This window comes from Balaenoptera ricei, chromosome 8, assembly GCF_028023285.1.
Source record: "Balaenoptera ricei isolate mBalRic1 chromosome 8, mBalRic1.hap2, whole genome shotgun sequence".
Taxonomy (NCBI): domain Eukaryota; kingdom Metazoa; phylum Chordata; class Mammalia; order Artiodactyla; family Balaenopteridae; genus Balaenoptera; species Balaenoptera ricei.
Window position 1 is genome coordinate 105,927,911 of NC_082646.1, and position 27,088 is coordinate 105,954,998.

Genomic DNA, 27,088 nt, shown 5'->3' on the forward strand with positions numbered 1-27,088 from the left:
TTCATACATAAGGTGAACACTGAGTAGCATGGTCTCCCAGGTGTCTGTGCTCAGGTGCTGTGAGGTCACTGGGAGGCTTTGCCCTTCCCTAGAGGGGTTTATGGCCTCCCAGCATGAGATCTTTAAAGAGCTGCCTAGTGGGAAAGACCCTAGCCTCGAGTAGTGGAATGAATATGAAGTTGATCTGGCAGCCAGAAGAAAGGCCGAGACCAGAACACAAACGGGGAGGGCTCCAGTTTGCCACAAGGACAGCAGATGCCTAGACAGCAGGGGCTTGGCTGGAGGCAGGCGTGAGGAATGGCTGCGCCTGCTGCCCCCAGGCCCTCAAGAGTGATGGAGACTTGGAGGTGGGTGGGAACCTGGAGATAGACTCCCAGAATCAGGGCTGGAAGGGATGTAGAGAAGCATTTGGTTTGTTCCCAGCCTTTGGGCAAAATTTAGGATTAAGCATCTCATTCTCTATCAGTGACAGAGGTTCTTAGTCTAGAACCCATGGACCTAAGGGGCTCCAGGGTTCCTGAATCTCCTGATATTATGTCCAGAATACTATCTGTATAAGTGGAATGTGCATTTTTCTAAGGTTAAACACTGCTTTTTGTGAAGTAGGAGGTCCATGTGCCACTGTTGGACGGCTGGTTTCTGCTCCCGCCCACCCCGTGGGTGGTTTGCTGGCGCTCTCTGGGTCAGCATGTCTGATTCACACGTACTCCTCCCGCAGATTTGAGCCCCTACCCAGGTCCCACCTGCTGCAGGAGAGAGAATGGCTTTATGACAACCTGGGCTGGAGTAAGTCTCCTCCTCACCCTCTCCCAGCTGTTACCCAGCAAAGCACCTTGGGGAGGGTGGGGCAGCCCACTTCCGGAGAGGGGGAGGGGAAGGGAGAAGGAAGTTGATCTAAACCCGCCTCTTTCTCTCTCTGTCTCCCTTCCTTCCCGTTAGCCCCCTGCCCCTTTCCTCTCACCTTGCTCCTGGGTAGTGTCCGAGGACTGCATGCATTTTCTGGCTACCAGACCCTGGCCCACAAGAAGCCGCAGGGCTTTGTCCCCGTTGCTCTCCTTGCCAAGCCTGGGCTCTCTCTGCTAGTGGTGGTTTCGGTTGCGACACAGTCCAGGTTCCCAGGCAGGAGCCGCTTGGCCTGGCTGCTTCGCTCCTTTTCACTGACGAGGTGGTGGAAGGTGTCGCCTGCTTCAGCTGAGTAAGGGAGGCTGACGGAGCCAGGAGCCCCCGCCCTGGGCCTGGCTCTTCCCGGCCTCTGTACTTTGCCCTCACTGCCTGACAGGTTCTGCCGTGGCCTCTGCTGGATGGAAGTCGCTGGTAGTCCTTGTCCCTTTCTCCAGCCGGGTATGTTTCCCCCCTTTTTTTTGCTGTGGAATTGCCCCCTCCTCTCTCATCCCTCTCACCCCAAACACAGGATCTTTGAAGAGTGGCTAAATGGAGCCAGGCAGCAACTAGCACAGGGAAGTGCTCCTCCTGGGAAGAGGCACTGGCTGAGAAGGGAAGAGGGGGCGAGTACCCAGAGGAGACTCTCCCCTTAGGTCGAGTGAGCAGGCCCCGCCAGAGTGAAGGGAACGGGCTGGCGACGGGCAGAGGCCCAGGGAGGGCGCACGAGTGCTGCCGTGAGGGGAGACGGATCTGGGGCGGCCGCCCGGGGCCGGTGCCCAAGGGACACTTTTCCTCCATTCCACGGTGCCCAGGCTCGCTCTGCCTCTGGCCAGGGCGTGCCTGCCTCTCCCCCTTCCCAGCTTGGCCCCCTCCCGGCCCCAGGGAAGTCTCAGGACACTCGAGGCCAAACCTGAGTGCAGAGCCCCAAAGCGTGAGCTTTTCTAGGGGAGAACTGTTGGTCAGGGCCTCCAGCATTAGGGAAGGGGCGCTGCCTACCTGAGTCAGCGCCGGGCCTCTCGGGGTGGAGGCTGTCTTCCGGGCGAACGTGGCAACACGCCTAGGCCGAGTTCCGAGATCCAGGTTGAAGGGCCCATTGGATATAAGACTTTTTTTTTTTTCATCCTCATGTCCTGCCTTCTCTCGATTGAGGACCTCAAAGCTGTTTAGGCCCTAATTCTGAATCAGGCCTGCTTAGTAACCTGCGTGTTTTGCCATTTGGTTCCAAATACTGCCTCACAGGGTGACCCCTTGTTCTTTCTGAAAGCTGCCTGAGAGCCGTGGTGTCTGCTTTCAACAGACTGGCCTCAGACCTTTGGGGCCTGCCTATGGTGTGATGTCAGCCAGAGCTTTGAGGATGTCTGGTGTTCCATGTCTTACTGTGTGCAAGGAGGATGGAGGTGGGGGGCAGAGCATGGCTCTAGCTAGATCCTGCTTAGTTGGCCCAGAAGGGCAGCTAGTCCTCAGCCCCCCACCCTGTTGGTGAGACCTGGGTCCAGGTTACATGGGCCTAGTCGAGAACCAGGGATGGGACTCTCTCTCCATGATAGCCACCCACACCCCTACCTCCTCTTCAGCCTTCAAAGAAGCCGCCTCTCATGGGGCCTTGGTCCAAGGAACATTTCCTACTAGAGACTTTCTCCTTTCTCTGCTTCCTCACCCTGTCCCGCATCCCTGCTGTGGGAAATATCTCACAACATAGAAGGGGCAGAAGGGGTAAGAGAAGGACTGTGTCCTTTGAGTCCTGAGAGTTGGGTAGTTCGGTCCTGCAAGGGGAGTGTGTGACTTTTAGAGCAGGGGATCCAAGAGCACGCACCAGTGTCCTCTGCTTCTCTGGGTCCCGGGCAAGCAGAACCTTCTCTTTGACTGTCCTGGATACCTAGCTTGGAATCAGCCCTTCACAGCTGCCCTGTCGAGTCCCCTCCTGTGAAGGCTAAAGGGGCTGGTGTAGGCCAGGCGGCTGATGCTCAGCCGGGACCTCTCCCCAGCCGGGAGGGCCCATACATAGCATCTCTTGGCCTCCAGCTAGGCTGCAGCTGGCTTAGGAGGGCTTGACTTAGATGCAGAAGTCTTGCTGACAATGAGACTTCTGGCTTTGCAAATAGGCTTTGTAGTATTGAGGAACTAAAAATAATGGCATTCATGGTTGTTCTTTTTTTGAGCATTGGATAAGGCATTTTACATATTTTCTGTCACCTAATGAATGTGAAATAGGGACTACTTTATCACCACTTTACAGATAAGGAAACTAACGCTAGTAAGTGGGGGAGCCAGGACTGGAACCTAGTTCTTTTGGACAGAGCTCCTCGGCACCCACTAGACCATCTCCTGACACCCATGTGTGGGATCATCCCGCATCGGTCTTCTTTTAGATGATTTCCTTCTTGCTTTGTAATAATCTCATCTCCCTCTTAAGGATGTTGTTGATAATAATAAAGTTAACATGTGTTGAGTAAGTGGCAGATTTGGGACTTGAACCCTGGCAGTTTGTCTCTGCATCTATACTCTTAAGCACCCCTCTCTGTCCCAGTAAGGAGGAGGGTTGTTGCTGTTCCTTGAAGTTCTGTGCGCAGCTGAGCCTCGCGGTGGTGGTGGGGGGGGGGGGGCGGGGATGCTGTCCTGTTGCACAACACAGAGCAGCCCCTGGAGCGGGAAGCATGGCGAGGGATGGGCAGGGCAGAGCTCAGGATAGGCAGTGGGGTTCCCAGATTTGGCTTCAGGGAGCAAAGGACCCAAATCCTCAGGTAGACACTAAATTCTCATTGCAAACTTTGAGGACTTGGGGACTGTCAAGACCCTGCTGCCTTTGGCTCATATCCTCAGAAAACAGGGGAGTGACAAGAAATTTAGGAGGTGAATTAGAGGTTGCCAAGGAAACTTCTCCACCCATCTTCCTGTCTTGGAAGTTGGGGCAGAGGGAAGTTTTTCCCTATTCATAGCCCCTTAGGGCTGAAAAGCAACAGGCTGGGGAAGCACGCTTCTTGCCAAGGAACCCTGGACAGTTCCTTGGGTGGTAGCAAGTCATTTCTTTTCTCTGTGGTTTTTGAGGACTTCACTTAGAGCCAGAAAAGGACCGTGAAAGAAAGAATTTTGAGTCACACTTCTCTGGTCACCCTGCTCCCCTCCAAATTGTTTCCTTGAAGTTTCCAAGGCAGCTCTGGATGGTTCTGGGATGAGACTCTGGCAGCACTTTATCCCCATTATGCTGGAGCAATGGCATCAGGTATTCTGGAAGAGGCAAGTCAGTGCTCTTGACCAGAGTTAGACCAGACTCTTAACAGTTTGACTGAGATGTAATTCACATCCCATACAGTTCACCCGTTAAAGTGTACAATTTAGTGGCTTTTAGTAAATTCTCAGAGCTGTGTGTCCCTCACCACAGTCAGCATTTCATTAGAATATTTTCATTACTGCAGAAAGAAACTTCACAGCCCTTAGTTGTTACCCCTAAGTCCCCTCACCCTCTTCAGCCCTCCTCAGCCCTAGAGCAATCTCTTTCTTGTCTCTGTGGATTTACGTACTCTGGACATTTCAAATAAATGTAATCATATAACCTGTGGTCCTTTGTGAACAGCTTTGTTCACTTAGCATAATGCTTTCAAGGTTCATCCATGTTGTAGCATATGTCAGTACTTTTTTTTTTTAAGTTATTTTCTTTCTTTTTTTGGGGGGGAGCGCTGCGTTGGGTCTTTGTTGCTGCGCACGGGCTTTCTCTAGTTGCAGCAGGCGGAGGCTTCTCCTTGTTGCCGTGTGTGGACTTCTCATCGCGGTGGCTTCTCTTGTTGCGGAGCTCCGGCTTTAGGCGTGTGGGCTTTGGTAGTTGTGGCGTGTGGGCTCCAGAGCGCAGGCTCAGTAGTTGTGGCGCACGGGCTTAGTCGCTCCGCAGCATGTGGGATCTTCCCGGATCAGGGATGGAACCCATGTCCCCTGCATTGGCAGGTGGATTCTTAACCACTGCGCCACCAGGGAAGTCCCTTCTTTTTTTTTTTAATTGCCAACGAATATTCCACTATGTGGATATTTCACAATTTGTATATCCACTTATCTGTTGGCAGACATTTGTGTTGTTTCCACTTCTTGGCTATTATGAATGTGTGATACTACGAATGTACATTGGTGTGCAAGTTGCTCTTGGGTATGTAGCTAGGAGTGGAATTGCTAGATCACATGGAACTCTACACTTAGATCTTTGAGGACTGTACAGGTCTTCATACAGATGTATGTTTTCATCTGGACCGTACCTTTTTTGTGTTATGTTTATATACCTGTTGGTGCCAGTTGTTGTCATTTCTGCTTCCTCACACCCTGATTTGAGCTATGGGATATCTAAGGAGGGCAGAGGGTGGCCTTGCGCAGACCCTGTCATTCCATTTTTTCATTGCACAAGTATTCATTGAGCATCTACCATAATCCAGTCTGTCTAGGTGCAGGGATGTATCAGTGAATAAATGATACATGCCTGCCTTCATGAGCTTCCATTCTTGTTGGATAGACAGCAAATTAATGTAAAGTGATACATAATACAGAGAAATGTAAAGTGTTGGGTGGCAGTGAGTGCTTTGCAGTAATTCTGATCATGCTTCTGCGACTTTGAGATGTAGCCTTAATCAAAGCGTGAGCAGGCGACAGGGAGGACGGGAGACGGCGCTCTCCCACGTGAGGTGGAGGAACTGTTGGGTTGTTACAGGGGATGTATTGCCAGGCAGTGGAGCCAGTGATGGGACAGCTTAGGTCCTAAGCTCCAGCGCCCACAGGATGTTGACGTTGGACCTTAGGCTGTGCTCTTTTGGAGTGAAGGTGGGCGCTCTTCCCACCTCCTTTTATCCCCCTGCCTTATGATTCTTTCTTTGCATGCCTACCAGCCTCCTGGAGCCTGCCCCCATACCCCAGCCTCTTGCGCTTTTTGCAGAGAGCTAAGGGCAAGTGGTATGGGGAACCGGAAGGGCAGCATACTCAAAGGTGTACATGTTTCCACCCTGCAGCCCGCCTTGGGACACCTCGACTCCAAGCCCAGCAGTAAGTCCAACATGCTGCGGGGCCGCAACTCAGCCACTTCTGCTGACGAGCAGCCCCATATTGGCAACTATCGACTCCTCAAGACCATCGGCAAGGGTAACTTCGCCAAGGTGAAGCTGGCTCGGCACATCCTTACTGGGAAAGAGGTGAGCTCTGGGGTGGGGGACATGGCAGCACCTCCCAACTGTTGATACCCCAGCAGGTAGTAGTGGGACTTCTACCACAGCCAGCCTTTTGTTTATCAGGCAGAGATGAGGTCTGAACAGATAGGGGTGCTAAGAGGGATAGGGCCAAAAGGAGGCAGAAATACAAAGGAGGAAGTAGATTCGAGTCCTGAGTTTAGCCTGGTCAAAGAGGTAATCTTGGGCTTTTTATCTCTTGTTCAGGTAGCTGTGAAGATCATTGACAAGACTCAACTGAACTCCTCCAGCCTCCAGAAGGTAAGCACACAGTACCTGCTCTCCCTTTCTAAACCTCTGTCAGGAGTTGATGATCTGCTGACCCCATTTGGACCTCCTCTTGAACCCCTAATTCAGAATCTCTGGTCGTTTCACTGTTCCCACCATCCCTTCCCATGGCTCTGCCGTCTTTAGGGTTTTGGTTGGATCACCTGTGTTGGCTCCTCCTGAGTCAGCTTCCTGGCCACAGGCACTGGCTCTTTTAGAAGCCTTTCTGCCCCTTTCCAGCCCCTTGGCCTACCTGTCTGACCTACTTCCTGCATCTTCTTTTCTTCTGGCCTGGGACCAGCCCTATGCAAAAACACATGTATATAGCCATTACTAGAAACACATGCAGTTAACTGTAAGATCTGAATGATCCAGGGGAGTGGCTCTAGAAGTACAGGGATAAGAGGAGGCAGAGAACCTGCCACTGGATTCTGTGCCAGCTACATTTCAGAGAATGGGTATGGAAGGCTGGGGTTTTTCGAAACTAAACTCCAGTTTCAAGCCTCTGACAGTACGTGCAGATTAATGACAGGTCCTCCCAGTTTTCCTTCTCACTTCTAGGCTTCTTTTGACTAACAGTTGCAGAGTCCTTTGCATGTAGTCTTTGCTAGATGAGGTTGAACTTTTCCTTCCCTTCTTGACTTACAGTGGAAAACTGAGGTCTTACTTAGCTGGTCGGGGAACCCTCCAGGTGAGACCACATATGTAGGAGTGAGAAAAGAAGGCTTTCGTTTGCAGAAGAGGGACAGCTTACCAGTGACTGGTTGGTGTAGAACTAGAAACTGTCTGCCCTCTGCCCCCACCCTGGGCTCCGGCAGTTAGGGGAAGGAAGAAATCTCCCGTCAGGCTCCCAAAAAGCTGCCCCTATTCAGGTCAGTCAGATTTCCTCATACTCCAGCTGACCCTGGCTCAGATTTTCTGACCTTGATTAATCTAGTTCTTTGCATCTCGTGGCAGATTGAGTTTTTCTTTTCATGAGCACATTGTTACTTGAGTTAGGAGAGGGCATAACCTGATGCTAACAACCAACTACAGTGAGATTGGGAAGCTTGGGACTAGAGGTTGGGAGCTGTTACTGAGCGAGACACTCACAGAATTAGTGTGAGTTGAGGTACCCTGACATGCTGACAGCCAAAACCAAGGTGTTTCCTATTTTTTGTTACCCCTGGGATCCCCTCAAAGTTCTTTGACTCAAAGGAAACATGGCTGTCATCACCAGGGCTTCCCTGCTGCTGGGAGCTTTCCGGAAGGAAGGGAAAGAGGGCTACTCTTGACATGTTGGCTCAGACCCCACAGAGTAGAAGCCAGCTTGGTGTGGGCCATTTGGTCTTTGGAGCAGTTTAGCCTGCCAGAGTCAGCTAGGCCATCTTATTTCCCACCTCTTTTTTCTCCCTGCCTCTTCCTGACTGGCTGGAAGCACCAGCACCAGACAAATATAGCCATTTTTAAAGCCTTTAAACACACTCCATTGCCAAGGCCAGTCTGATTCTGGCCAAATCACTCTGTTTAAATTTGATCCCAGCAATGATCCCTAAAGGACAGGCACTGAAGAAGCTAACCTCTTCGGGGTTCTAGACAAGCCCAGAAAACTCCACGCTCTCCTAGGAGAACGCCCTTTCCAGGCCCATTATTGCCCCTGAGGTGGCATCCAGGATTTTTTGCCTCTTCATCCAAGATAACTATTGGGCCTGGGAAGAAAGCAAGAAAAACCTGGGCTCTAACAAGAAAAGGGAGCCAAGATCAGAATCAGGTTCTCGAAGATGGGAAAACCTGTCTCTTCTTTTCCTTTCCAGCTCACAAAAGCTCTGGGATCTCATTAAAGGAAAAGAAAGAAAGATGTGTTCACTTTTCCCCATAAAATATAGCCTAAATTAGGTCTCCATACCTCCCCTCTCCTTAAAAACAAAAACAAAACACAACACAACTAGTTCTGCTCCTCGTGCAAACGGTGAGGCCTAGAAGTTGCAAAAAACCCCACCTCCAGTTCTCTGGCCCCCGCAGAGGGGATGGAGTTCATTTCTGTCATCTTTCTTTATGGAAATGTATGGTTTGGAGTCCCTGATTTTGTTTCACAAAGAGAGCGTGAGTGTGTGGAGGTGGATTTGATTAAAATTGGCATCAGCTATATATAGGAGTGGCTTCTTCTGTCACCACCCCGAGGCCCAGGAGAGAAAGGCGTACCCACTAGTGCAGAGCCCTCTGACTTCTGTAAGTCAGAAGGTGGTGGGCCCCTTCAGAGGGGCCCCTTCAGAGCTCCCCTACCTCTTCACACAGACCAAGCTAGAGTCTGCTTTGTCAGTGAACTGTAGAAGCAGCTCAGGTTCTAAGTGTTCATGTACGTGGGCTCACGCTCCCTCTTTCAGAGGCATGCAGCCAAAACCCGTCTGCTGTTTGGGGGCTGGATTTGGGGAGACAACACCCAAGGGTGCAGCTGGCTCGTCCAGATGCTGCCCCTGAGGGTACAAGTCATGAGAGCCCAGCTTTCCTCACACTGACCCTTCTTGCTCTCCTTCCCCACCATGTCCTTCTCAGCCACTGGGGACGGGCATGGAGGATCTGGACAACTACTCTGTTTCTTTTCCCTGCCTGTTTTCTCTTTTGGAAAAAGAATCCTAGCAGTGGCTCTGTTTGGAGGGGACCTGAGGGAAGCAAGCTGAGCAAGCATGACCCCTGATATTTTATTTTCCAGCTGTTCCGTGAAGTAAGAATAATGAAGGTTTTGAATCATCCCAACATAGGTGAGAACCAGTCATCATTCCTTTCCTCTTCCCCCACGGCAAGGCTCCACCTCCCAGCATGTGGCCCTTCTCCCTGAGGCACATGGCCTTCTGGAGTCTGTCGTCTTCAAGGATGCCTCTGGGGAAGCCCAGCTCAAGATCCAGCGCTGCCTCTGGCGCACAGGGCTGTCCTTAGTGGTGTGGCTGCCTCGAGAGGAACCTGTCTTTGGGAGAGTAGGAATGGGAGAGGAGGAAACTTTCATTCCTAGGATGCCTCTGTACATGTTGGGGCTCGATGTGTGGCCCCTGCTGCTTCTCTGACTCATAGCTTGGCCTTTTCTCTTGTAGTTAAGTTATTTGAAGTGATCGAGACTGAGAAAACTCTCTACCTTGTCATGGAGTACGCTAGTGGAGGTAGGTATGGAATTGCCTCTTCCTACTGTGTCCCCACCTTCCCCAGCCCCAGCAAGCTCTGATGTAGACCCTGCCCCTGTCACTTGCAGGAGAGGTGTTTGATTACCTAGTGGCTCATGGCAGGATGAAAGAAAAAGAGGCTCGAGCCAAATTCCGCCAGGTGGGTGTGACTCCCTCCATGGAGTGTGGGCCCGACCTCTGCTTTGGGGGGTTTGGCATACAAGGAGGAGCTGCCTGTCTGTAAGCGGCCTCTGGAGGGTCCTTTGGGCTTTGCTTATCTATGTGGCAGCTTCGAACTCGGTCACAGGATCACAGCTCCACCAGCCCCTGTAGCCCACCTTCAGGTGCCCCTGAGCTGACCCCTCTTCCTTCCTTTCAGATAGTGTCTGCTGTGCAGTACTGTCACCAGAAGTTTATTGTTCACAGAGACTTAAAGGTAAGGCGTGCTCTCATCTCCAGTGTCTTTGAGTCAAGGCTGGGTCCTTCACCCTCTGTTAACTGTGACATAACCATTACACCCTGGGTGTTCAAGGAAACTCCAGCTTTTAATTGTTTGGAGATGATGAGGAAGCCCCTGGGGCTGCTTCTGACATAGGCCTTATGACTGGACTTAGGATCCCATTCCAGCTAGCGAGGAGAGGGTCTCTGCCATTTCACCTCTCAGCACTTCACCTTCCGGTGCAGCCAGGCGTGGCAGGAGGGCTGCAGGCAGCCTGGCGGCCGACCGAGGAAACAGCGTTGACTGTCCCGCAGCTGCATCACAGCTGCTTTGCAGACGCGCGGCACACTCCTCCCTTTCACTGAGCTGTTAGCACGTGAGACTACCTATGAGTCTTCCTGGCCCCTGAGTCCTCGCAGATGTGACCACGGTGAACCCGGCCTGACAGGGAAGCTTTGCACAGCTCACAGCGTCTCTGAGCCTTCAGATCCCAGCTCTCACGTGGCTGCCTGTGTGAGGAGCGGCCTGCGCGGCCCTCCTCCGGCCCAGCCCAGCCCAGCCCCCGCACACTGATCGGGGGCCGGCCCTGGAGTTGGTGGGAGAAGTTCTAACATTGAAGATGACTTCCTGTTTGTTCTTCCGTTCTCCTCAGCTCCTTCTGTCCGGTGCCTTCGTGTGATCCCCTTGGTTCCCTGACATTCTCCTTCTTACCTCCCAGGCAGAAAACCTGCTCTTGGATGCTGATATGAACATCAAGATTGCAGACTTTGGCTTCAGCAACGAATTCACCTTTGGGAACAAGCTGGATACCTTCTGTGGCAGTCCCCCTTATGCTGCCCCAGAGCTCTTCCAGGGCAAAAAATACGACGGACCCGAGGTGGATGTGTGGAGCCTAGGAGTTATTCTGTATACACTGGTCAGCGGATCCCTGCCTTTTGATGGACAGAACCTCAAGGTGGAGTGAAGTGCAGGCTTAGATCATTTGTATTCTCATTTCTTCTCTTGGCCTCTGGTCTTGTCCCCGACCTCTCACCTTTGCTGCTTTTCTACATTTTTCCTGAGCCAGAGCTTCAAAGAAGGGCTTGCAAAAGGTAGCAGCTATTAAAAGCCCTCTGCACCCAGCAAAATAACCTCAGTTCCTCTCTTGAGGGCTGGGATAAATTGTATGTCCGTTCACCCCTCCAAGGTACTCAGGATTGCAAGCCTCGGGCTGATCAAGCCAGAGGGCGTGGGGTATTTGACATCACCGACTCTCTAGTGAGGTGCCTTGTCCCGGGCTCTCTGCCTCTTACCATATTTCATTTATATCTGCCTGGCCAGTCTTAAGCTGTCAGGAGCCTGGGTATTAGGTTCCTTCCCTTGGCCTTGGGTGATTTAAATTTCCCTCCTACAGGAGCTGCGGGAGCGGGTACTGAGGGGGAAATACCGTATTCCGTTCTACATGTCCACAGACTGTGAAAACCTGCTTAAGAAATTTCTCATTCTCAATCCCAGCAAGAGAGGCACTTTAGAGGTGAGCAGCCTGAGCCCAGCTGGTAGGAGGTCCTGGGTTCCCAAGGAAACCTCCAAGCTGAGTCTCCCTCTCTGCCCTTCCTCTTCCCTTTACTCCCCAGCAAATCATGAAAGATCGATGGATGAATGTGGGTCACGAAGATGATGAATTAAAGCCTTATGTGGAGCCACTCCCTGACTACAAGGACCCCCGGCGGACAGGTGAGGCTGTGCTGGGCCATGAGGTTGAGCCTGCCTAGGACTCAGGACCAGCCTTAACTGTATGTCCCCCCACGCAGAGTTGATGGTGTCCATGGGTTACACACGGGAAGAGATCCAGGACTCGCTGGTGGGCCAGAGGTACAACGAGGTGATGGCCACCTATCTGCTCCTGGGCTACAAGAGCTCCGAGGTGTGTGCCCCCTGCTCCCTCCCCCGTCTAGCCAGCCTCTCTGTCAGTAGTATCCCCATGCTTCTAGCAGCTGTTGAGGGCAGAAGCTCATCTCTGAGTAGGTGTGCTCTCTACTGACTAATTTTAAGCCTCAGCTCTGGTGGTGCTAAGGTCCCCTGGCTTTTGCTTTCACTAATTTCCATTAGTAGTTCAATAGGGAAGCTGGTGGGGTATGGGCCTGGGTCTGGGTTTCCATACGGGTGAGTAGATCTGGCTCATTCTGTGTTGGTTAGACTGGGTCTAGGTCATTCTGGCTGGGTCAGTTCTGTGTTGGCTCTAGAAGTCTCTGACTGTTTCGATATGTTTGTGTCTCTCTGTATCTGGAAGTCTGGGTTCCTGGGTGCTCTGTGTCTGTCTTACAGGAATCTTGAGCCTGTGTGTTGCTTCTGCCTAGAGCTTGTGTCTGGGTATATGTATCTGTGTGCGTGTACATCCATCCCCCCGTCTGTGCATCTGGAGGCTTCGTGATTATTGTTCTGCTCGTATGCGTACCCATGTCTGCGCCTGCATCCCTGGGTCTCTGTGGGAGTAGGGTCTTGTTCACCATCTGTGTGTCCCCACATCCAGTCGTGGCCTCCCTGTCCTGCTCTCCCCCTGATGGTGTTGGACTCCCTTTCTTGATTCTTGACTTAGCCTGCTCAGGAGGTATTGGGGGGTGTCTCTGAGTCTGACTGTGCATTCTTATGTGTGTGGTGTGTGTATCCCACTCTGAGGCCAGGGTTCTTTGTGGGGAGGTTGGTGTGTCTTTGACTGTGTTTGTCAGGGTCTGTGTTGGGACTTGTCTCCGTGAGTGTTTATTTAGAGGCACGTTGGTCTTGCAGGGGGTATGTCTCAAGGGAGCCAGCCTGGGGTGAATTAGTGTCAGGCAGGAATGTGTAAGTGGGATCATCCATAGGCAACTCTTCATGACTTCTGCCCTCCCTTTTGTGTTCTTGCAGCTGGAGGGAGACACCATCACCTTGAAGCCCCGGCCTTCAGCTGATCTGACCAATAGCAGTGCCCCTTCCCCCTCCCACAAGGTACAGCGCAGCGTCTCAGCCAACCCCAAGCAGCGGCGCTTTAGCGACCAGGGTAAGTACTTCTGGGAGCTGCAGGTGGGGGACTCACCCCTCGCCTGATGGGTTCTTGGGGCTTTGGATGACACAGCTGAGTTTCCGTCCCTGTTCAGCCCTTATTAGTAGCATGTCCTTGGGCAAGTCACTTAACTTCCCTCCAACTTGCCCTTACCCATTCCCACTGTCCTCTGGCCCAGCAGCTGGTCCTGCCATTCCCACTTCTAATTCCTACTCTAAGAAGACTCAGAGTAACAACGCAGAAAACAAGCGGCCTGAGGAGGACCGGGAGCCAGGGCGGAAGGCCAGCAGCACAGCCAAAGTGCCTGCCAGCCCCCTGCCCGGGCTGGAGAGGAAGAAGACCACCCCCACCCCCTCCACGGTGAGCCACGCCCACCCCCCCTCCCTCCTCCTGGCCAGCCCCACCTCCTTCCCATCCTCCCCGCTCCTGCTGTGGGGCCTGCCCTCTCCAGGCAGCTCTTTCCTTAATCCAGACCCAGCTCCCTTTGGCTGCGTACCTGACCTTCTGCCCGGGGCCACTTCTGCTTACTGTAGAAAACCCTGCCCCACAGAGTAAAAGCGAAATCCGTTCTTTTCCCCAGCCCGACTGCTCGTGGTGGAAGGTGGAGGGGGAGCAGGCCTTGTGAACCTGCCAGTAGAACACTTTGGTTTTCTGTGATACCACTCTGCCCTTTATTCCCCGCAGAACAGCGTCCTCTCCACCAGCACAAATCGAAGCAGGAATTCCCCACTTTTGGAGAGGGCCAGCCTCGGCCAGGCCTCCATCCAGAACGGCAAAGACAGGTGAGCAGGCCCGGGCCCTGCCTGCCATATTCCCCGGGAGCCACCTCTCCCAGCGGTGACGTCTGTCGGCAGCACCATCTCCCCTCCTGCTCCCTGGAGTCCCATCCTGGCTCTGTCCAGTCCAGCTTTCCACACACCAGCACCTCCTCCCTGCTCTCCCCACCCCCGCTTCTCCTCTTCCCTGTGCTCCTGTGACCGCTTCTTGCGGTGTACCGAGTGTGACTCCATGGTCATCTCAGCTGCCTTCTTGCTTCTTGACTGCAGCCCGGGCGTGGCATCAGTGCCTGAGGGGCCCCAGCTCAGGGCAAAACCGAGAGATGCCCACCTGAAGCGTGTACACATTGAGGGTGACTCTAGCTGTGCCCATGAGAGCAGAGCCCCCCTAACCTTGACCGTCACGTTGAGTTCCTGGCTCCTTGTCTTCTGAGCTTAATGAAAATTCCCTTTAGCAACCCGCTGCTCTTTCTGGCGACGACACATCCTTGTTCTTAGAATTCCTAGGAGACCAGTGCAGCCCAGAGGCAGTTGCCTCCTGTCGGCTTTCCTGCACTTTGAGTTTCCTTCCCTAGGCTCTGGCCTGCCTCGCCTTCCTTACTGTGCCCTCCACTTCCCAGCCCTGCCTCCCTCGGCTCTGGCTTGTGCCCCATTGCTGCTCCTGGGCCTGACCTGCATCCTGCCGAGGCTCCCCAGCTCTGGCCCTTCCCGCCCCGCCTGTGCTTCCTAACCGGAGCCTCCTGCCCCCCCACCCCCACCCCTAACCCAGGCCTCTCCACTGCTTTTGTCTCCTAGCCTAACCATGCCAGGGTCCCGGGCCTCCACGGCTTCTGCTTCCGCCGCGGTCTCTGCGGCCCGGCCCCGTCAGCACCAGAAATCCATGTCGGCCTCCGTGCACCCCAACAAGGCCACTGGGCTGCCCCCCACGGACAGTAACTGTGAGGTGCCGCGGCCCAGGCAAGTGTGCTGGGGCGGCTGGTGCCCCTGCTGCCCTCAGCCCACCACCCCCCCCACAGTCTCCTCCCACCTGGGGTCCTGCTCTGTTCTTGGCATCTTAGCCACAAGAGATGGCTGTCCTCCGCAGCCAGGAAGTAGGGGACACAAAAAATAGCTTAATGCCCCTCTTTTCCTCCAGTTCTCCCTCTCAGAACAGATATGCAAGAAGCCGTCCCGAGGCTCCAGAAGGAAGCCTTTTTGTTCTGAGCCTTCCTGGACTCCTTAGGACCCCGGGGACAGTCCGCATCACAGGGACTCAATCCTTGAGGGTTGGTCACCATCGTCCCCTTGAGGTTCCAGCCTGCCGGGCTCCGAAGGAGCCTCTTCTCTCCATCCTGTACTGTTCTCCACACACGCACCCTTCCCTGCCTCCCCTCCCTCCCCCAAACCATCTCCTCCCCCTCCACCCAAACATCGTCCTTACTGGTGTCCTCAGTGGTCACACCCCTTCCTTCTGTGTCCTCTGTGATGGCTGCCTCTGCCCTAGCGTCCCCCTTCCCTTTCCCACGCCAGGGTGCTCCAGATGCTGGTGGTGAGGGCTTTCTCATGCCCTGATGCATTTCCCCGCCCCCCACCTCTTTTCTCACAGCACAGCCCCCCAGCGCGTCCCTGTCGCCTCCCCCTCCGCCCACAACATCAGCAGCAGTGGTGGAGCCCCAGACCGAACTAATTTTCCCCGGGGTGTGTCCAGTCGAAGCACCTTCCACGCTGGGCAGCTCCGGCAGGTGCGGGACCAGCAGAATTTGCCCTACGGTGTGACCCCAGCCTCTCCCTCTGGCAACAGCCAGGGCCGGCGGGGGGCCTCGGGGAGCATCTTCAGCAAATTCACTTCCAAGTTTGTACGCAGGTGAGTAGGGGGCCTAGAGCGGCAGAGAGGCTGAGGCCAGGCCTTCCACCTTGCCTGGGGGTGGGGATGAGGACACCTGGGGGTTAGAACTGGGATCAGGTCCCAGGGTTAGAAACCTCAGGAAGCCTAAGAAATTGAGTCTTTGTTGGCACCTGAGATGCCCAGACCCATCCGTCCCTCTCAGGCCTCCCCAACTCCTCGTTCTCTGGCCCGAGCAGATGGCCGATGCCGCCTCCTCTCTAGGAGAGTGTGAACTCAGATGCTAAAATAAAAGCCCCCCTCGTCTCTCCTGGGTTCCCATGGAAACTTATATTTGGTGACGCAGCTGCAAAGTCATGAGGCCTGAGCCAGGCTGGGCCGGCAAGGAGAGTTTCTCCTGGTCTCTTGTCTTGCCCCCTTTGACCTCCTTTCTCCCCACTCAGTTGGTTTTGTCTGGCTGCAGCCACTCCCCTCTGCCTCAGCCATGTTCCTCTGCTGGGGGGCTGGGGGTTGGCGGGATGAAGGCCATAAATGAAATAGCTGCTGGGGGCCTAGGATGGCTCCCTTGCAGCCTGAGGCACTCTGACGCTTCCCTGCGTGGGACCCGGGGTGAAGGTTCTCTTCGTGAGGTTCCTCACTCCTGGCCCCTGATGACCCAAAAGGACAGCGTTGATTCTTGAGGTGCATCCAGTAATCTGGCCTCCTGGGCTGCTCCCTGTCTCCATCCCACCACTTCTTCAACCATCTTAGTGTAGCTCAGGAAGCAGCAGGGGCCTTGGAGAGAACAGGTTTGCCTGCCCTTCCTCGTGCACTTCATTCCACTCAGCTAGAGCAGCCAAGCCATGCCCCTTTCCAGCCCCGGAATGCAGGTGTAGGGCTGCAGGGTGGGGTGTGAGCAGATTGGGATGTCTGGGACTCTAGTCTCGCTGAGCGGCTCTTCCACAAGTGGGGTGACCCTTGAACCTGTAAAGCCCACTCCCCACCTGCTTATCCACATACCGTCTTGTTGGTTTTTTTTTTTTATTTCTTTTTTTATTTTGTCTTTTTTTGTTTGTTTTTTTAGAAATCTGTCTTTCAGGTTTGCCAGAAGGTAGGCGTTGAGCCCGCTGTGTGTGCGTCTGTGTCCTGTGTCCTGCCTTCATCACTAACTCCCCTTTTCTGGCTCTTGCTCCCTCCTGCATCTGCTAACCATGTCTGTGGGGTCCTCTCTCTGCCATCTTAAAGGGATGAAGACGGCCTCTGCCTGGGCGGCCCACAAGGCCACGTTTGCCCACTCAGGGCAAATGACTCTGAAAACGATGGGCCTGTCCCCAAGCAAGGGGGACCTTCTCAGGGAATTCTCCCTTTAAGATTGTCTCCTTCCCCCCAGTCCCCTACCCTGGGTTTTGGTCACAAGCGCGTTGGGTTCCTTTTCCAGCCCTTTCCCGTGTCCGTGCATGCGCTCTGAGGAAGCTCCACTGGGGTCGAAAGTGCATCTGGGATGGGATCTCATTCTGGGTCTCCTGGGCTTCCCCTTCCCTGGTGCCCTGAACTTCAGGGCTCTGTGGCCTCTTGCCTCTGTCCTATGGGATGGCAGGACTTTGGAGGTACTGCAGGGACGCTGGGGTCTCAAGACTTCAGCCTGACGCCTCCAGGCCCAAGGAGCCTTTGCCTCACGAGTGGGGCACAGCACCCCCTTCTGGCAGCTCCTGCAGAACTAGGCCGACCCCACCCCCACCCCAGCATACCTCCTGCCTCCAGCCGTTTCTGGATGAATCAAGCCGCGTCCTCTCTGGGCTGTGTTCTCCAGTTATGGCCTGTGACTTCCGAAGAGCCAGAAGCTGGGGCATTCTAGGGCAGGGGCCGTCTACTCCTAAGCCCTGGCAAAACAGTGGGAGATCCCCCCTCCCTCAGGCGTCTCCCTTCCTAGGCCAGCTCCTGGCTCTGCCACCCCTGGCCCTGTCTTCATCCTCTCTGGTGGCCTCGGTGGGCCAAATACCAAGCTGAGGACCAAGGGCCAGGTTGGGAGCCCTGGTTCCGCAAGGCCGTCAGCCCAGCCCCTTTGGTGCCCCAGCTGACAGAAGACGGCCAAGACAGGGTGTTCACGCTTCCCCCTTCCACCCACTGCTCGCCACCCAGCTCTTCACTGCATGGCTGGCTGTTGACTCATGGGGCCCCAGTGGGGGCCTGCCCTGCAGGGTACCTCCACCCACAGGGCAGGAGCCAGGTGGGGCCGGAGAGAGCCGGGCTGCTCTCCTGCTCTCCTGTTCCCCTGCACCGCCCAGGCTCCCGGCTCCAAGTGCGCCTGTTTGCATTCGTGTGTCTGTCGTGTCTTTGTGTTCCTTTTACATGTGCTGCTGCTGCCCTCTCTCACTCCTCCTTACATCCTTGCCCTCCTCTGCACTCCCCAATCTCCCAGCTCCAGGCACCCATCTTCCAGCCAGGAGCTGGAGAAGCCGCTCAGCGGGGCCAGACCTCTTCCCCACCCACCCTCCCAAGGTGTCTGCCCTGCTCTGCCCTCCGTCCTCCCTTCTGTGTCAGCAGATGGCCTGGCAGGCAGGGGAGTTATAAAAGAATGGGGGAGGTGGGCTTGTCTACAGCCGGCCTCAGGGCCCATCTCCTCCCCACCCAGTCCCAGGCACTGAGGCCCAGGCGTACTCAAAGCAGGTCCGGCCCTTGGCCGTTGGAGCCTCCTGAGAGAGACCTCTATTTATCCCCCTGCCCCTTCCCTCCAAGAGGACTACAGTTCTGAGACCCACTCAGGGAGCACTAGTGCAGAAGCCTCCCTCCGCGCCATCCCTGGCCGTGGGCCGTGTGCTCCATGCGTGTGCCCGCACGTCCACACCCTCCTCCTCCCCGGCTCCTTCTCCCGGCACCCATCTTTGAGAGTGTGGGGAGGGGCAGGCCCCTTGTGTTGGGCTCCCCGTTGGAGAGGGACAGTTGAGCTGCCAGTGTGAGGTGCCGCGGAGCCATGTTGGCCTGCTAGGTGATGGGCAAGTGGCCTTTGGGCTTGGGTCCCGCCCACCCACTGGCGGCACCTCCCCGGACCCGCCCTCACAGAGGTCCCAGCACTAAACTCTCCCTCACTCTGTTTTTTGAGGAACCTGAATGAACCTGAAAGCAAAGACCGAGTTGAGACGCTCAGGTGAGAGAGGGCTGGAGCCAGCGCCGGCCACCGGGCCACCGGGCTTGCCACGGGCCTCCTGCTCCTCTCTTCCTTCTGCCACCCGGCTCTTCCTCCACGCTTGTGCCCTGTCCTCCCCCTCTTGGGGCCTCCCTTTCCTCAGAGGACCCCCACAGCCCCGCTGCAGTGGGTGTGGGCCCTTCTCCTCAGGTCTGGTGTGTTCTGGAACAGGAGCCCTGGGCCGGGCGTTTGGGACTCTAGACTCCTACCCCTCGACAAGCTCACGTTCCTGTGAATCAGTCACTTCTTTCTGTCCAGTCTGTGACCTGCTCAGGGCTACTGAGCGCATGCTCCCCTTTCTTCCCTGACCCTGCCCTCTTCCCAGGAAAGCATGGAGCTGTCACCTTGTCACCACCTGCCAGGGGCTGGCTTCTCGCCCTCTCTGCCCTGAGAGACGAGACCGCCCACCCCTCTCGCCCTCCCTCTGCTCCCTGGGCCAGGTCTAACGCTCCCTCTTCCAGCACTGCCGCCTCCTGGGCACCCTCCCGCTCTCCTCTCTGGTCTCGGGGTCCGTCTGCCAGTGGGGCTGTCCCGTGGGTGGGGCGCCTGACGCCCGCCTGACGCCCGCCTCTGCCCTCTCCGCAGACCTCACGTGGTGGGCAGCGGCGGCAGTGACAAGGAAAAGGAGGAGTTTCGGGAGGCCAAGCCCCGCTCACTACGCTTCACGTGGAGCATGAAGACCACGAGCTCCATGGAGCCCAACGAGATGATGCGGGAGATCCGCAAGGTGCTGGACGCAAACAGCTGCCAGAGCGAGCTGCACGAGAAGTACATGCTGTTGTGCATGCACGGCACGCCGGGCCACGAGAACTTCGTGCAGTGGGAGATGGAGGTGTGCAAACTGCCGCGGCTGTCTCTCAACGGTGTTCGATTTAAGCGGATATCGGGCACCTCCATGGCCTTCAAAAACATTGCCTCCAAAATAGCCAACGAGCTTAAGCTATAACAGGCTGCCAGGAGTGGGGGGCGACGGAGGCGGCCAGCTGGACTTAGCTGCTGGGGCCGGCGCTCCGCCTGCCCGGGCGAGACTGCAGAGATGGATTGGTGTGTCTCCCCTGCTGGCACTTCTCCCCTCCCCGCCCTTCTCAGTTTTTTCTTCCATGTTTGTGGGGGTTGGGAGATGGTTCTCTCCCCCCCCCCACATTTACCCCTGCCCAGATATTCCCCCTTCCCCCCTCTCTCCCACAGGAGGCAAAGGAAGGGGAGGGAGGGGTGGGGGGCAGGGCTCCCCCTCGGTACTGCGGTTGCACAGAGTATTTCGCCTAAACCAAGAAATTTTTTATTACCAAAAAGAAAAAAGAAAAAAAAAAAAATCCCAGCGGCCACCTTTCCTCCCTGCCCCATTGGGACAGTCGAGACTGGATCTGTGGGGTTTCCCGGGAGGGTGGCTCAGGGCTGGAACACTCTCAGGCAAGAGTGGTGGAGTTCCCTGTCAGGCCCTCCGCCAGGCCCACTTTGGGCTTCTCCCCTCTCCTCTCCTCCTTCCCCTCCAAGCAAACCACCAGAGGTGGCCTTCCCCTGACCTCAGGCCCCTGGGCTGGAGGCCTGGGCGGCTGGGGGCTGGGGGCAGGGGTGCCGCACAGCCCTGAAGCGGTGGGACGGATGGGCGGGCGAGGCGCGGGGCCCGGCCTCCCTCCACACTGTATCCTCTGCCCCTCCTTCCCCAGAGGCTGGGCATTTCCTTCCACAAGCTGCTGTGGGGACTTTTGTTCCCCTCCTCAAAAAGTCTGTGCCATCTTCTCCCACCCCCTCCTGGGTAGAAGGCGGGGCTGACCCCAGGGCTGGGAGAGGGGAGGGGACCGCAGGGCAGATGGGCTCCTCGGCCCCCAGGGGGCCGCCTGGGCTGCTAGTCTCCGGAACAGGGACGCTGGGCATTCTCCGTTCTGGGAGAGCCTTTGTCTGAAAGCACAGCCCCCCTCGCCGTCCCTCTCCCCACTGCTCCCCTTCATTGGCATTAATCTGGGCACCAGCTAGTTCCATAGCAGTGACTTCCCTCACCACTCATCTCTCGGCCTTGCCTTTTCTTCCTCACACCGTCGCCCCTCCTCTCAGGAGACACTGCCCGGGGCCCCCGGGGCCGGCCGCCTGGCGGGAGGCTGGACAGGGCAGCAGGGCCGGGAGCCTCTGCCCTCCACAGGGTGGGGGGACAGATAGGCCAAGTGACTCCCAGCTCGCTAACCTCTGCAGCCAGCGTGGGAGTGGCTGGTATGGGCGCTTGGCTGGTGGCAGCCGCTGCATCCCTTAATTTATTTCTCTGCTGTTTCTGTTCTTGAGAAATTGGGGGAGGGGGTCCTGAACAGAGGCTGCCTCTACCCTCACCTGAGTTGTACATTTTTTGTGATGGGTTTTATTTTTTATTATTTTATTTTATTTTTTTTTTGATTTATGATGACTCCACCCCTACTCATCATCCCACTCCCAGGCCTGGCTCCGTGGCAAGTCGAGCCCTTGGTTCCCAGGAAGGGGCCTCGCCAACCTCAGCCCTCCTGCCGCAAGCCCTGAATGCGGGCTCCGGCTCCCACCAAGGGCTCCCCCTCCCTTCTTCCCTCCCGCCTCCTGCCCTATGGAACAGCCCGGGTGCTCCGAGGGACCAGGAGGGCAAGGCTTGGCTCCCAAAGTGGGTGGTGGCCGGGGGGGGGGGGGCTCCCAGGCAAGGTGGCCCCTCCCCACCCAGCCCCCCCTTCCTGCACTTAGTTTCTCCTCTGGATCAAACACGTAATAAAGAGAATGTTTGGAATCTGAGCTGCCTCCTCCTGTTTCTTCCTACCGGGCAGGGACCCAGTCCCCATGGGCAAGATGTGGCCCAGCCTGCCTGCCTCGCAGGGGAGAACTGATTCCTGTCTGGGGCCTGGGGAAAGGACGGTGCCGGGCGGGATCCCTCCCCACCCTCCCCACCCTCATGGCACAGACAGGAAGCAAAGCCCAAGACCCTTAAACCAAAAGGGAAAGAGGATTCAGTGAGCTTGAAGGTTTTATTTATTTTTTAAAAACATTGAAAAATAAACCCATGTCTGCATGTGTTCCCAACCCTCCTTTCTCTAAGCTTTTGGGTGGTGGGCACAGTGGGCACCCTCAGAGCTCCTCAGCACTTTCCACCCGGCCCCCTGAAGACTGGAGAGCTACCTCTTCAGCCTCTGCTGCTGTCAGGCCCCAAGGAACCTCTCTGCCCACTTCCCCCCTCCAGCTCCCTCCCCACCTCACCCCAGACTTATTGCTAAAAGAAGGGGAAGAGGAAGAACAGCCAACACACTAAACTGTCCTCTCCCCCACCCCCAGGCTATGGTCACTACCCCCTACGCACGAAGGGCAGGACCCCTAGGCCAGGCCCTGGCAGACTAGGAGGCAGCCATTCCAGTCCCAGCCAGGAAAAGTACCCTCGGGCCAGCTCAGAAGGCCCCAGACACTGGCTGGGGAGGGGGTGGAGACACGCTGGCTGCCAGAAAGACGTGCAGAACCCGCGGGGGTCCAGGCTGTGCCCCCGTCAGCAGCGCTGGGTCTTCGAAAGACCTGGCGAGAGCTCTAGTCTCTTCTGTCCTCAGTGAAGCTGGAGGTCCCTGAGGACATCCGGCAAAGGGGTTCTGGAGCCTCCGGTTGGCGGAAGGCCTCGGGGCTCAGAGCGAGGGTGCTGGAGGCTCCAGGGGGGCTCCAGCCAGGGTGGGTGCGGGCTGAGGGCCCGGGCGGGCACCGTGGCGGGAGGCAGCCAGGGCAGGGCGGATGAGAGGTGGTGGGGGCTGGTTGGGGGCCAGCCGGGGCTGGAGGAAGCGGCCCTGCTGGAGTGGGGGTGGCTGGCGGAGCAGGGTGGGAGCCGTGGGCAAAGGTGGCCTCAGCAGTGGCGGTGGCTGGGACAGCGAGGTGGGAGGCGGAGGAGGGGGCGGCGCAGGGGGCCCCGATCGGGGTCCTGATGTCGACACAGATGTAATCTGGACCTGAGAGGAGCGAGAGAAGAGTGAGAAACCAGGCTCAAGCACACCCTCAGCCCAGTCTAAGGACGGAGGCAGTTCCTCTCTGTTCTCTGAAGCGTTTCGCTCTCTCTCCCCTTCTCACCTCATCGTCTTCCTCCAGGGCTGGGGCTGGCAAGGGAGCCCCTCTCCTAGCCTCCTCCATGGGGACCGGGGGGGCTCCAGGGGCCCCATCCTGCTCGGCCTCCCATTCCTGCAGCACCTCCTCCAGATTGAAGCGGCGCCGGTAGCTCACAAAGAAGGTCTTCACCTGGGTCAGAGTCTTGTTCCCAATCACCTCTGCAATAGCCCCAAAGTCTTTGCCATACCTACGGATGGCTGCAAGGGTCAAAAGGGCAGCAGGTGTGAATACCCACTTAGAACTAGTTACTTCCCTGATCCTTCCCCTCTGCCCCAGCTCCTTGGAGGGCAGGCGACACTCCTGGGGCCCTCTATTCTCCCGAGTCTCACCCACCTTGTACTGCCAAAAGCTGCTCATCCGTGGTCCAGTGGGAGTTGAACTTGGTGTTGGCCTGGAGAGCAAGGAATATATCCTTGAGACTCAAAAATATGGGAACAGAGGCCCTGCTACCCAAGGAAAACTCCCCTTTCTGCTGTGCCACCAGAAAGAACCCCCTCCTGCACCCAGACTTGAAGAGCAGCCTCACCTCAGGGGGGCGGAGTGGATCGATGCCCCCCTCCAGGGCTTGGCGGAGGCTGCTGTTGGTCTGCTTCATGCTTTGCACCTGGGAAGGCAAGGCAAGGAAGGGACATCAAATTCCAAGCCAGGGAGGCCATCAATACCAACCCTCACCAGGGCCCTACTTCCCAACAAAGCTCTTTGCCACCCACCATCTACCTCATCTCTCCCTCATAACCATTCACTAGGGGAGACACTGGGGTTTGCCCCTATTTCAAAGACCAGGTTTGCTTGTTTGTTTGTTTTTAATGTCCAGAAAAGAACGCCAGGTTACCCAGAAGCCCAGAGGATGGGGCAGGTGCAGGCTTGGCATCCACACGACCTCCCTTACGCCTCAGCTGCCCCCAGTCATAGTTCCCAGCTGCCGACTGTCCCCTTTGCCTGGCCCCTTCTTTCCTCGGGCCCCCCACCTGGCGCTTGAGGGAGATGAGCTGGGAGTCGAGGCCTCGAAGTGTGAGGTTGGCAAGGTCCGGGCTCCCCGACACGGCAGTGAGGCCCTCAGGGCTCAGGTACATGCCCTTGGGAGGGCGCCGCCGAGTTCGCAGCGGATGGTGGCGGTACTGAGACCCCTGGGCCTCCTTCTTTCCTGGACCTGGGCGGGCATTCAGGGGCCGAGAGGGCAGAGGCTGCCAGGGAAAGGAGAGGAGGTGGGTGGTGCGGAGCCCAAGGAGAGGGCGGGCAGGCGGGCAGGGCCAGAGGAGCTCTGGGACCTCACCTCTCTCTTGGGGTCTCCAGCGTCCGGCTCCCCCTCACTCACGGCTCCTCGTCCCTCTTCAAGCTCATCACTGCTTACACGGGGGCCAAGGCGGGGTAAGGCAGGGGCCAGGGCCCCCAGGAGCTCAGTTTACCCCCACCCAGAGCTTCCCCGAGCCCCCCACCTGTCTTCTTTGTCCTTTCGGCCCCCCAGCCGCCGAGCCTGTCTGTCCATCACACTGGTCCGGCTGCGGGTCTTCTTCCAAGAGTAGTAATACTTCACCAGGCTGGGAATCAGCTTGTCAGGCAGCTGGAGGGGCAACGCCAGAGGCTGGGGCCCACCTAAGACTCTGGGCCTCGGGCAGGCTTAACAGAAAGAAGGGGCCAAGGAGCACTGGCGGGGGTGGAGGGCTTTACCATCTGCTGGATCCGCTGGAAACATTTGCCATGGAAGCCAAAGGCCTGTTCAAACAGCACCTTGTCCTCTACCGTCCACTCGTCCGGGAACGGGGTGAAGTTGGCCAGGTCAGCCAGAGACTTCTCTACGTCGTGCTTATGCCACAGGAGCATGCCCAGTGCCTGGCCCAGGAGAGGGGACAACGCAGGCTCAGCTGCCCGCAGCACTGTCCCGTCTCCACCCCAAATCCCTGCGGGGCCAAGGCTCACCTGCTCGATGTTGTAACCATGCTTCTCCTTGGCCATCGCAATGTACTTGTCAACTGCAGGGGCGGGAGGAGCCAGGTCTTGGAGGAGGGGTTACAACCCCTAAGCCAGGCCTGCCCGGAAAGGGGTATGCCCCCAGGGGCTAGGCCCCTGAGCCTGAGCCCCAGGGCAGGGGCTGAACCCACATACCTCAGCCTCCAGCCCACTTCTGAGAAGAGCTGGCTGCCAGCTGGCATGAACCCCAGGCCCCAGCTCCCAAGGGTATGCATGAGCCCAGGGTCCCACCCCACTCACGCTTGGCATCTGACACACAGTGGTTGGGCGACCACACCAACATCCCCTTCAGCTCCTTGTTACTGTAGCGTGCGGGGCTCTCTGAAAGGCAACGGAGCAGAGGAGGGAAGACATCATCAGCCTGGTGGCGCTGGCCTGGACCCATGGCCAGAGGGCAGCGGAGGAGTGGGGCCTGCGAGGTGAGGCACAGAGGGGAAGGAGGAACAGAGACCCAGACAGGAAGGCAGAGCAGGAAAAGTAACCATGCCACAGGGCCGGCCACCCACCCCCGCCTGTCCTTACAGTGGGCGCCAGCCAAGGGTTCCCCCAGGTGGGGCTCAGGGCCAAGCCATGGGCCCTCCAGTCCCCTCCCTTCACAGCCTGTCCTGCCACTCACCAGGCTTGCACTCCGGAATTACGGCCTGGTAATTGGTTCCAACGCGGATCATGCTGTCTGTGGAGCCGGTGGGGGGCGGGGGGAGGCAGTCAGGACTCCAGGGAGGGAGGGAGGACGGGAGGATGTGGCGGGGGAGGTGGCTGGCCTGGAGTTCTCCTTCCTGACCACCCAGGGCCCCCATCTTCCAGGAGGCTCACTTTTCCCTGATCTTCCCCTCAGTTACCCTCAGCCACAGAGGGAACTGGAAAAGGGAGAGACCTGCCTAGCCATAGCCATGGGGGGTGGGGGAGAGGACAGGGGCCAGTTTTCAAGCCCAGGCCCAGCAGAGCCCTTTGTTCTGACGGGGGGGGGAGGGGGGAGAGGGGGAAGGGGGGAGTTGGTGGGGGTTGGAGGGCTGCCCCTAGACCTGGACCACAGCCCTCCTGCAGAGAATCCAAGGCTCCTCCCCACCACAGGAGCCCCACAGCTCGGTGTGGAGGTGTCTTCCCAGCTCCTGCCCCAGTCAGACCTCAGTTCCCTGCAAGGTGGCAAGGTACGAGGAGCCCAAGCTGTGAAAGGGAGGGACGCCTGAGTCCCTCGGGGACTGAGGGCAGGGAGGGGGCAGGCAGGACCGTCTCCTCGGCAGCTAGGGGCCCAGCCTCCAGATTCCCTGTGCCGGCTTTGGGGAGAAGCAAGGCACAGGCTCCAATCCAGGCAAGGCAGGAACCATCCGTATAATACCGTGGTCGGCAACTCTCCCCCACGCCCTGCTCCGCGCCCCCCCCCGGGCCGGTGCGCCTTTAACCCTAGGCCTCCGGGCTCACCGTGCGAGTGCTCCTCCTCGCTGCTGTCATCCTCCGAGTGGGGTTGTCCGCCGTTGGGCGCCGTCTTGGCCCGGCTGCGGGACAGGATCCCGGAGCCCGCGCTCGGCTTCTCCATCACCGAGGGCATTACCCCGCCCAGCTGCCCCGGGGGGCGCGGGAGCCTTCGGAGAGCAGCGGTCGTTGCCGCGCTCGCCTGGGATGCCGTGCCCGGCCCGGCCTGGAGAGGTCGCCACTGAGGCCACGAGAGGCAGGAGGTCAAGCGTGGCTAGGGTCCGGCGGGGCAGGAGCCCAACGGGCAGCCCAGCGCTCTCCGCGACCCCCACGGGTGAGGGTGTCAGAAAAGTTTGTGTAGAAGTGGGGTACGCGGGGGATGAGCGCAAGGTCCGGTGGGGCTGGCGCGCGCTCGCTCTGGACGCTCCACGGAATTGGGGCTCCCCGGAGAAGTCTGGGCACCCTGCCCTCGGAGCGCCCTGGAGCCCCAGTGCCCGCCTGCCCACGCAGTTCAGCGAGCGGGCGCTGCGGCGCGATTGCCGCCCCCGGCGGGCTCCGCGCCTCTCGGCTGCACCAGGATGCCCCAGTCCCCGGGAGGGGACCCCTGCCCGGACCAGACCCCTGCCTGCGACGGCAGCCGGCGGGGCCCCGGCGCTGGCGGCGGCAGCGGCGGGACGGCGCGCACGGCGCGCGGTGCTGGGGCAGAGTTGCCGGGAGGCGGGGGAGCGCAGCCGCGGGCGCCGCCTCGCACCCTCCCCGACGCGCTCGCTCTCCACGGCGCGCTCGGGCTGCTGCTCGCTCGCCCGCTCTCCGCCGCCGCTCGCTCCTCGCGCACACAATGAAGCTGCTGGCAGGGAAGTAGTGCCGGCTGCGGCCTCAGCACCCCTCCCCCAGCCGATGCCTCCGCCAGCTGAACATCTGGCCCTGGGGTGGAAGGGAGGG

The 27,088-nt window shown here is 57.5% G+C and overlaps 2 protein-coding genes across 15 annotated transcripts in view; one reads left to right on the forward strand and one right to left on the reverse strand.

Moving 5' to 3' along the window:
• Window positions 1-21,430, forward strand: part of MARK2 (microtubule affinity regulating kinase 2) — a 57,810-nt gene extending 36,380 nt beyond the window's left edge. For 2 of the 11 annotated variants that reach the window (XM_059931845.1, XM_059931847.1), the window contains exons 2-19: window positions 5,862-6,041; window positions 6,282-6,335; window positions 9,031-9,079; window positions 9,407-9,472; window positions 9,562-9,632; window positions 9,852-9,908; window positions 10,630-10,866; window positions 11,305-11,424; window positions 11,525-11,624; window positions 11,702-11,814; window positions 12,792-12,924; window positions 13,106-13,287; window positions 13,612-13,709; window positions 14,499-14,660; window positions 15,289-15,546; window positions 16,589-16,615; window positions 18,605-18,649; window positions 19,274-21,430. In XM_059931845.1, the coding sequence (XP_059787828.1) occupies window positions 5,862-6,041; window positions 6,282-6,335; window positions 9,031-9,079; window positions 9,407-9,472; window positions 9,562-9,632; window positions 9,852-9,908; window positions 10,630-10,866; window positions 11,305-11,424; window positions 11,525-11,624; window positions 11,702-11,814; window positions 12,792-12,924; window positions 13,106-13,287; window positions 13,612-13,709; window positions 14,499-14,660; window positions 15,289-15,546; window positions 16,589-16,615; window positions 18,605-18,649; window positions 19,274-19,634 (2,313 nt within the window). In that variant the 3' untranslated portion in view covers window positions 19,635-21,430. Of the gene's footprint in view, window positions 1-1,259; window positions 1,342-5,861; window positions 6,042-6,281; window positions 6,336-9,030; window positions 9,080-9,406; window positions 9,473-9,561; window positions 9,633-9,851; window positions 9,909-10,629; window positions 10,867-11,304; window positions 11,425-11,524; window positions 11,625-11,701; window positions 11,815-12,791; window positions 12,925-13,105; window positions 13,288-13,611; window positions 13,710-14,498; window positions 14,661-15,288; window positions 15,547-16,588; window positions 16,616-18,604; window positions 18,650-19,273 lie in introns of those variants that run through there. The other 9 variants (XM_059931856.1, XM_059931846.1, XM_059931852.1 and 6 more) reach the window with 9 other exon arrangements.
• A 491-nt stretch (window positions 21,431-21,921) lies between these two features.
• On the reverse strand, window positions 21,922-26,767 carry RCOR2 (REST corepressor 2). 4 transcript variants are annotated; one of them, XM_059929778.1, is made up of 13 exons: window positions 26,156-26,218; window positions 25,759-25,869; window positions 25,353-25,409; window positions 24,977-25,057; window positions 24,686-24,738; window positions 24,437-24,598; window positions 24,205-24,329; window positions 24,042-24,111; window positions 23,737-23,952; window positions 23,295-23,372; window positions 23,102-23,159; window positions 22,733-22,965; window positions 22,217-22,614 (listed from the first exon to the last, which is right to left on the reverse strand). In XM_059929778.1, exons 3-13 carry the CDS (start codon window positions 25,402-25,404, stop codon window positions 22,300-22,302), a joined length of 1,443 nt encoding a protein of 480 aa, XP_059785761.1. In that variant the 5' UTR covers window positions 25,405-25,409; window positions 25,759-25,869; window positions 26,156-26,218; the 3' UTR covers window positions 22,217-22,299. The 4 variants fall into 4 exon arrangements, with proteins under 4 accessions (XP_059785763.1, XP_059785761.1, XP_059785760.1 ...); XM_059929777.1 differs by lacking the exon at window positions 25,759-25,869 and having other exon boundaries at window positions 22,733-22,926; window positions 26,156-26,767; XM_059929776.1 differs by lacking the exon at window positions 25,759-25,869 and having other exon boundaries at window positions 26,156-26,767.
• Between the last annotated feature and the right edge of the window lie 321 nt (window positions 26,768-27,088).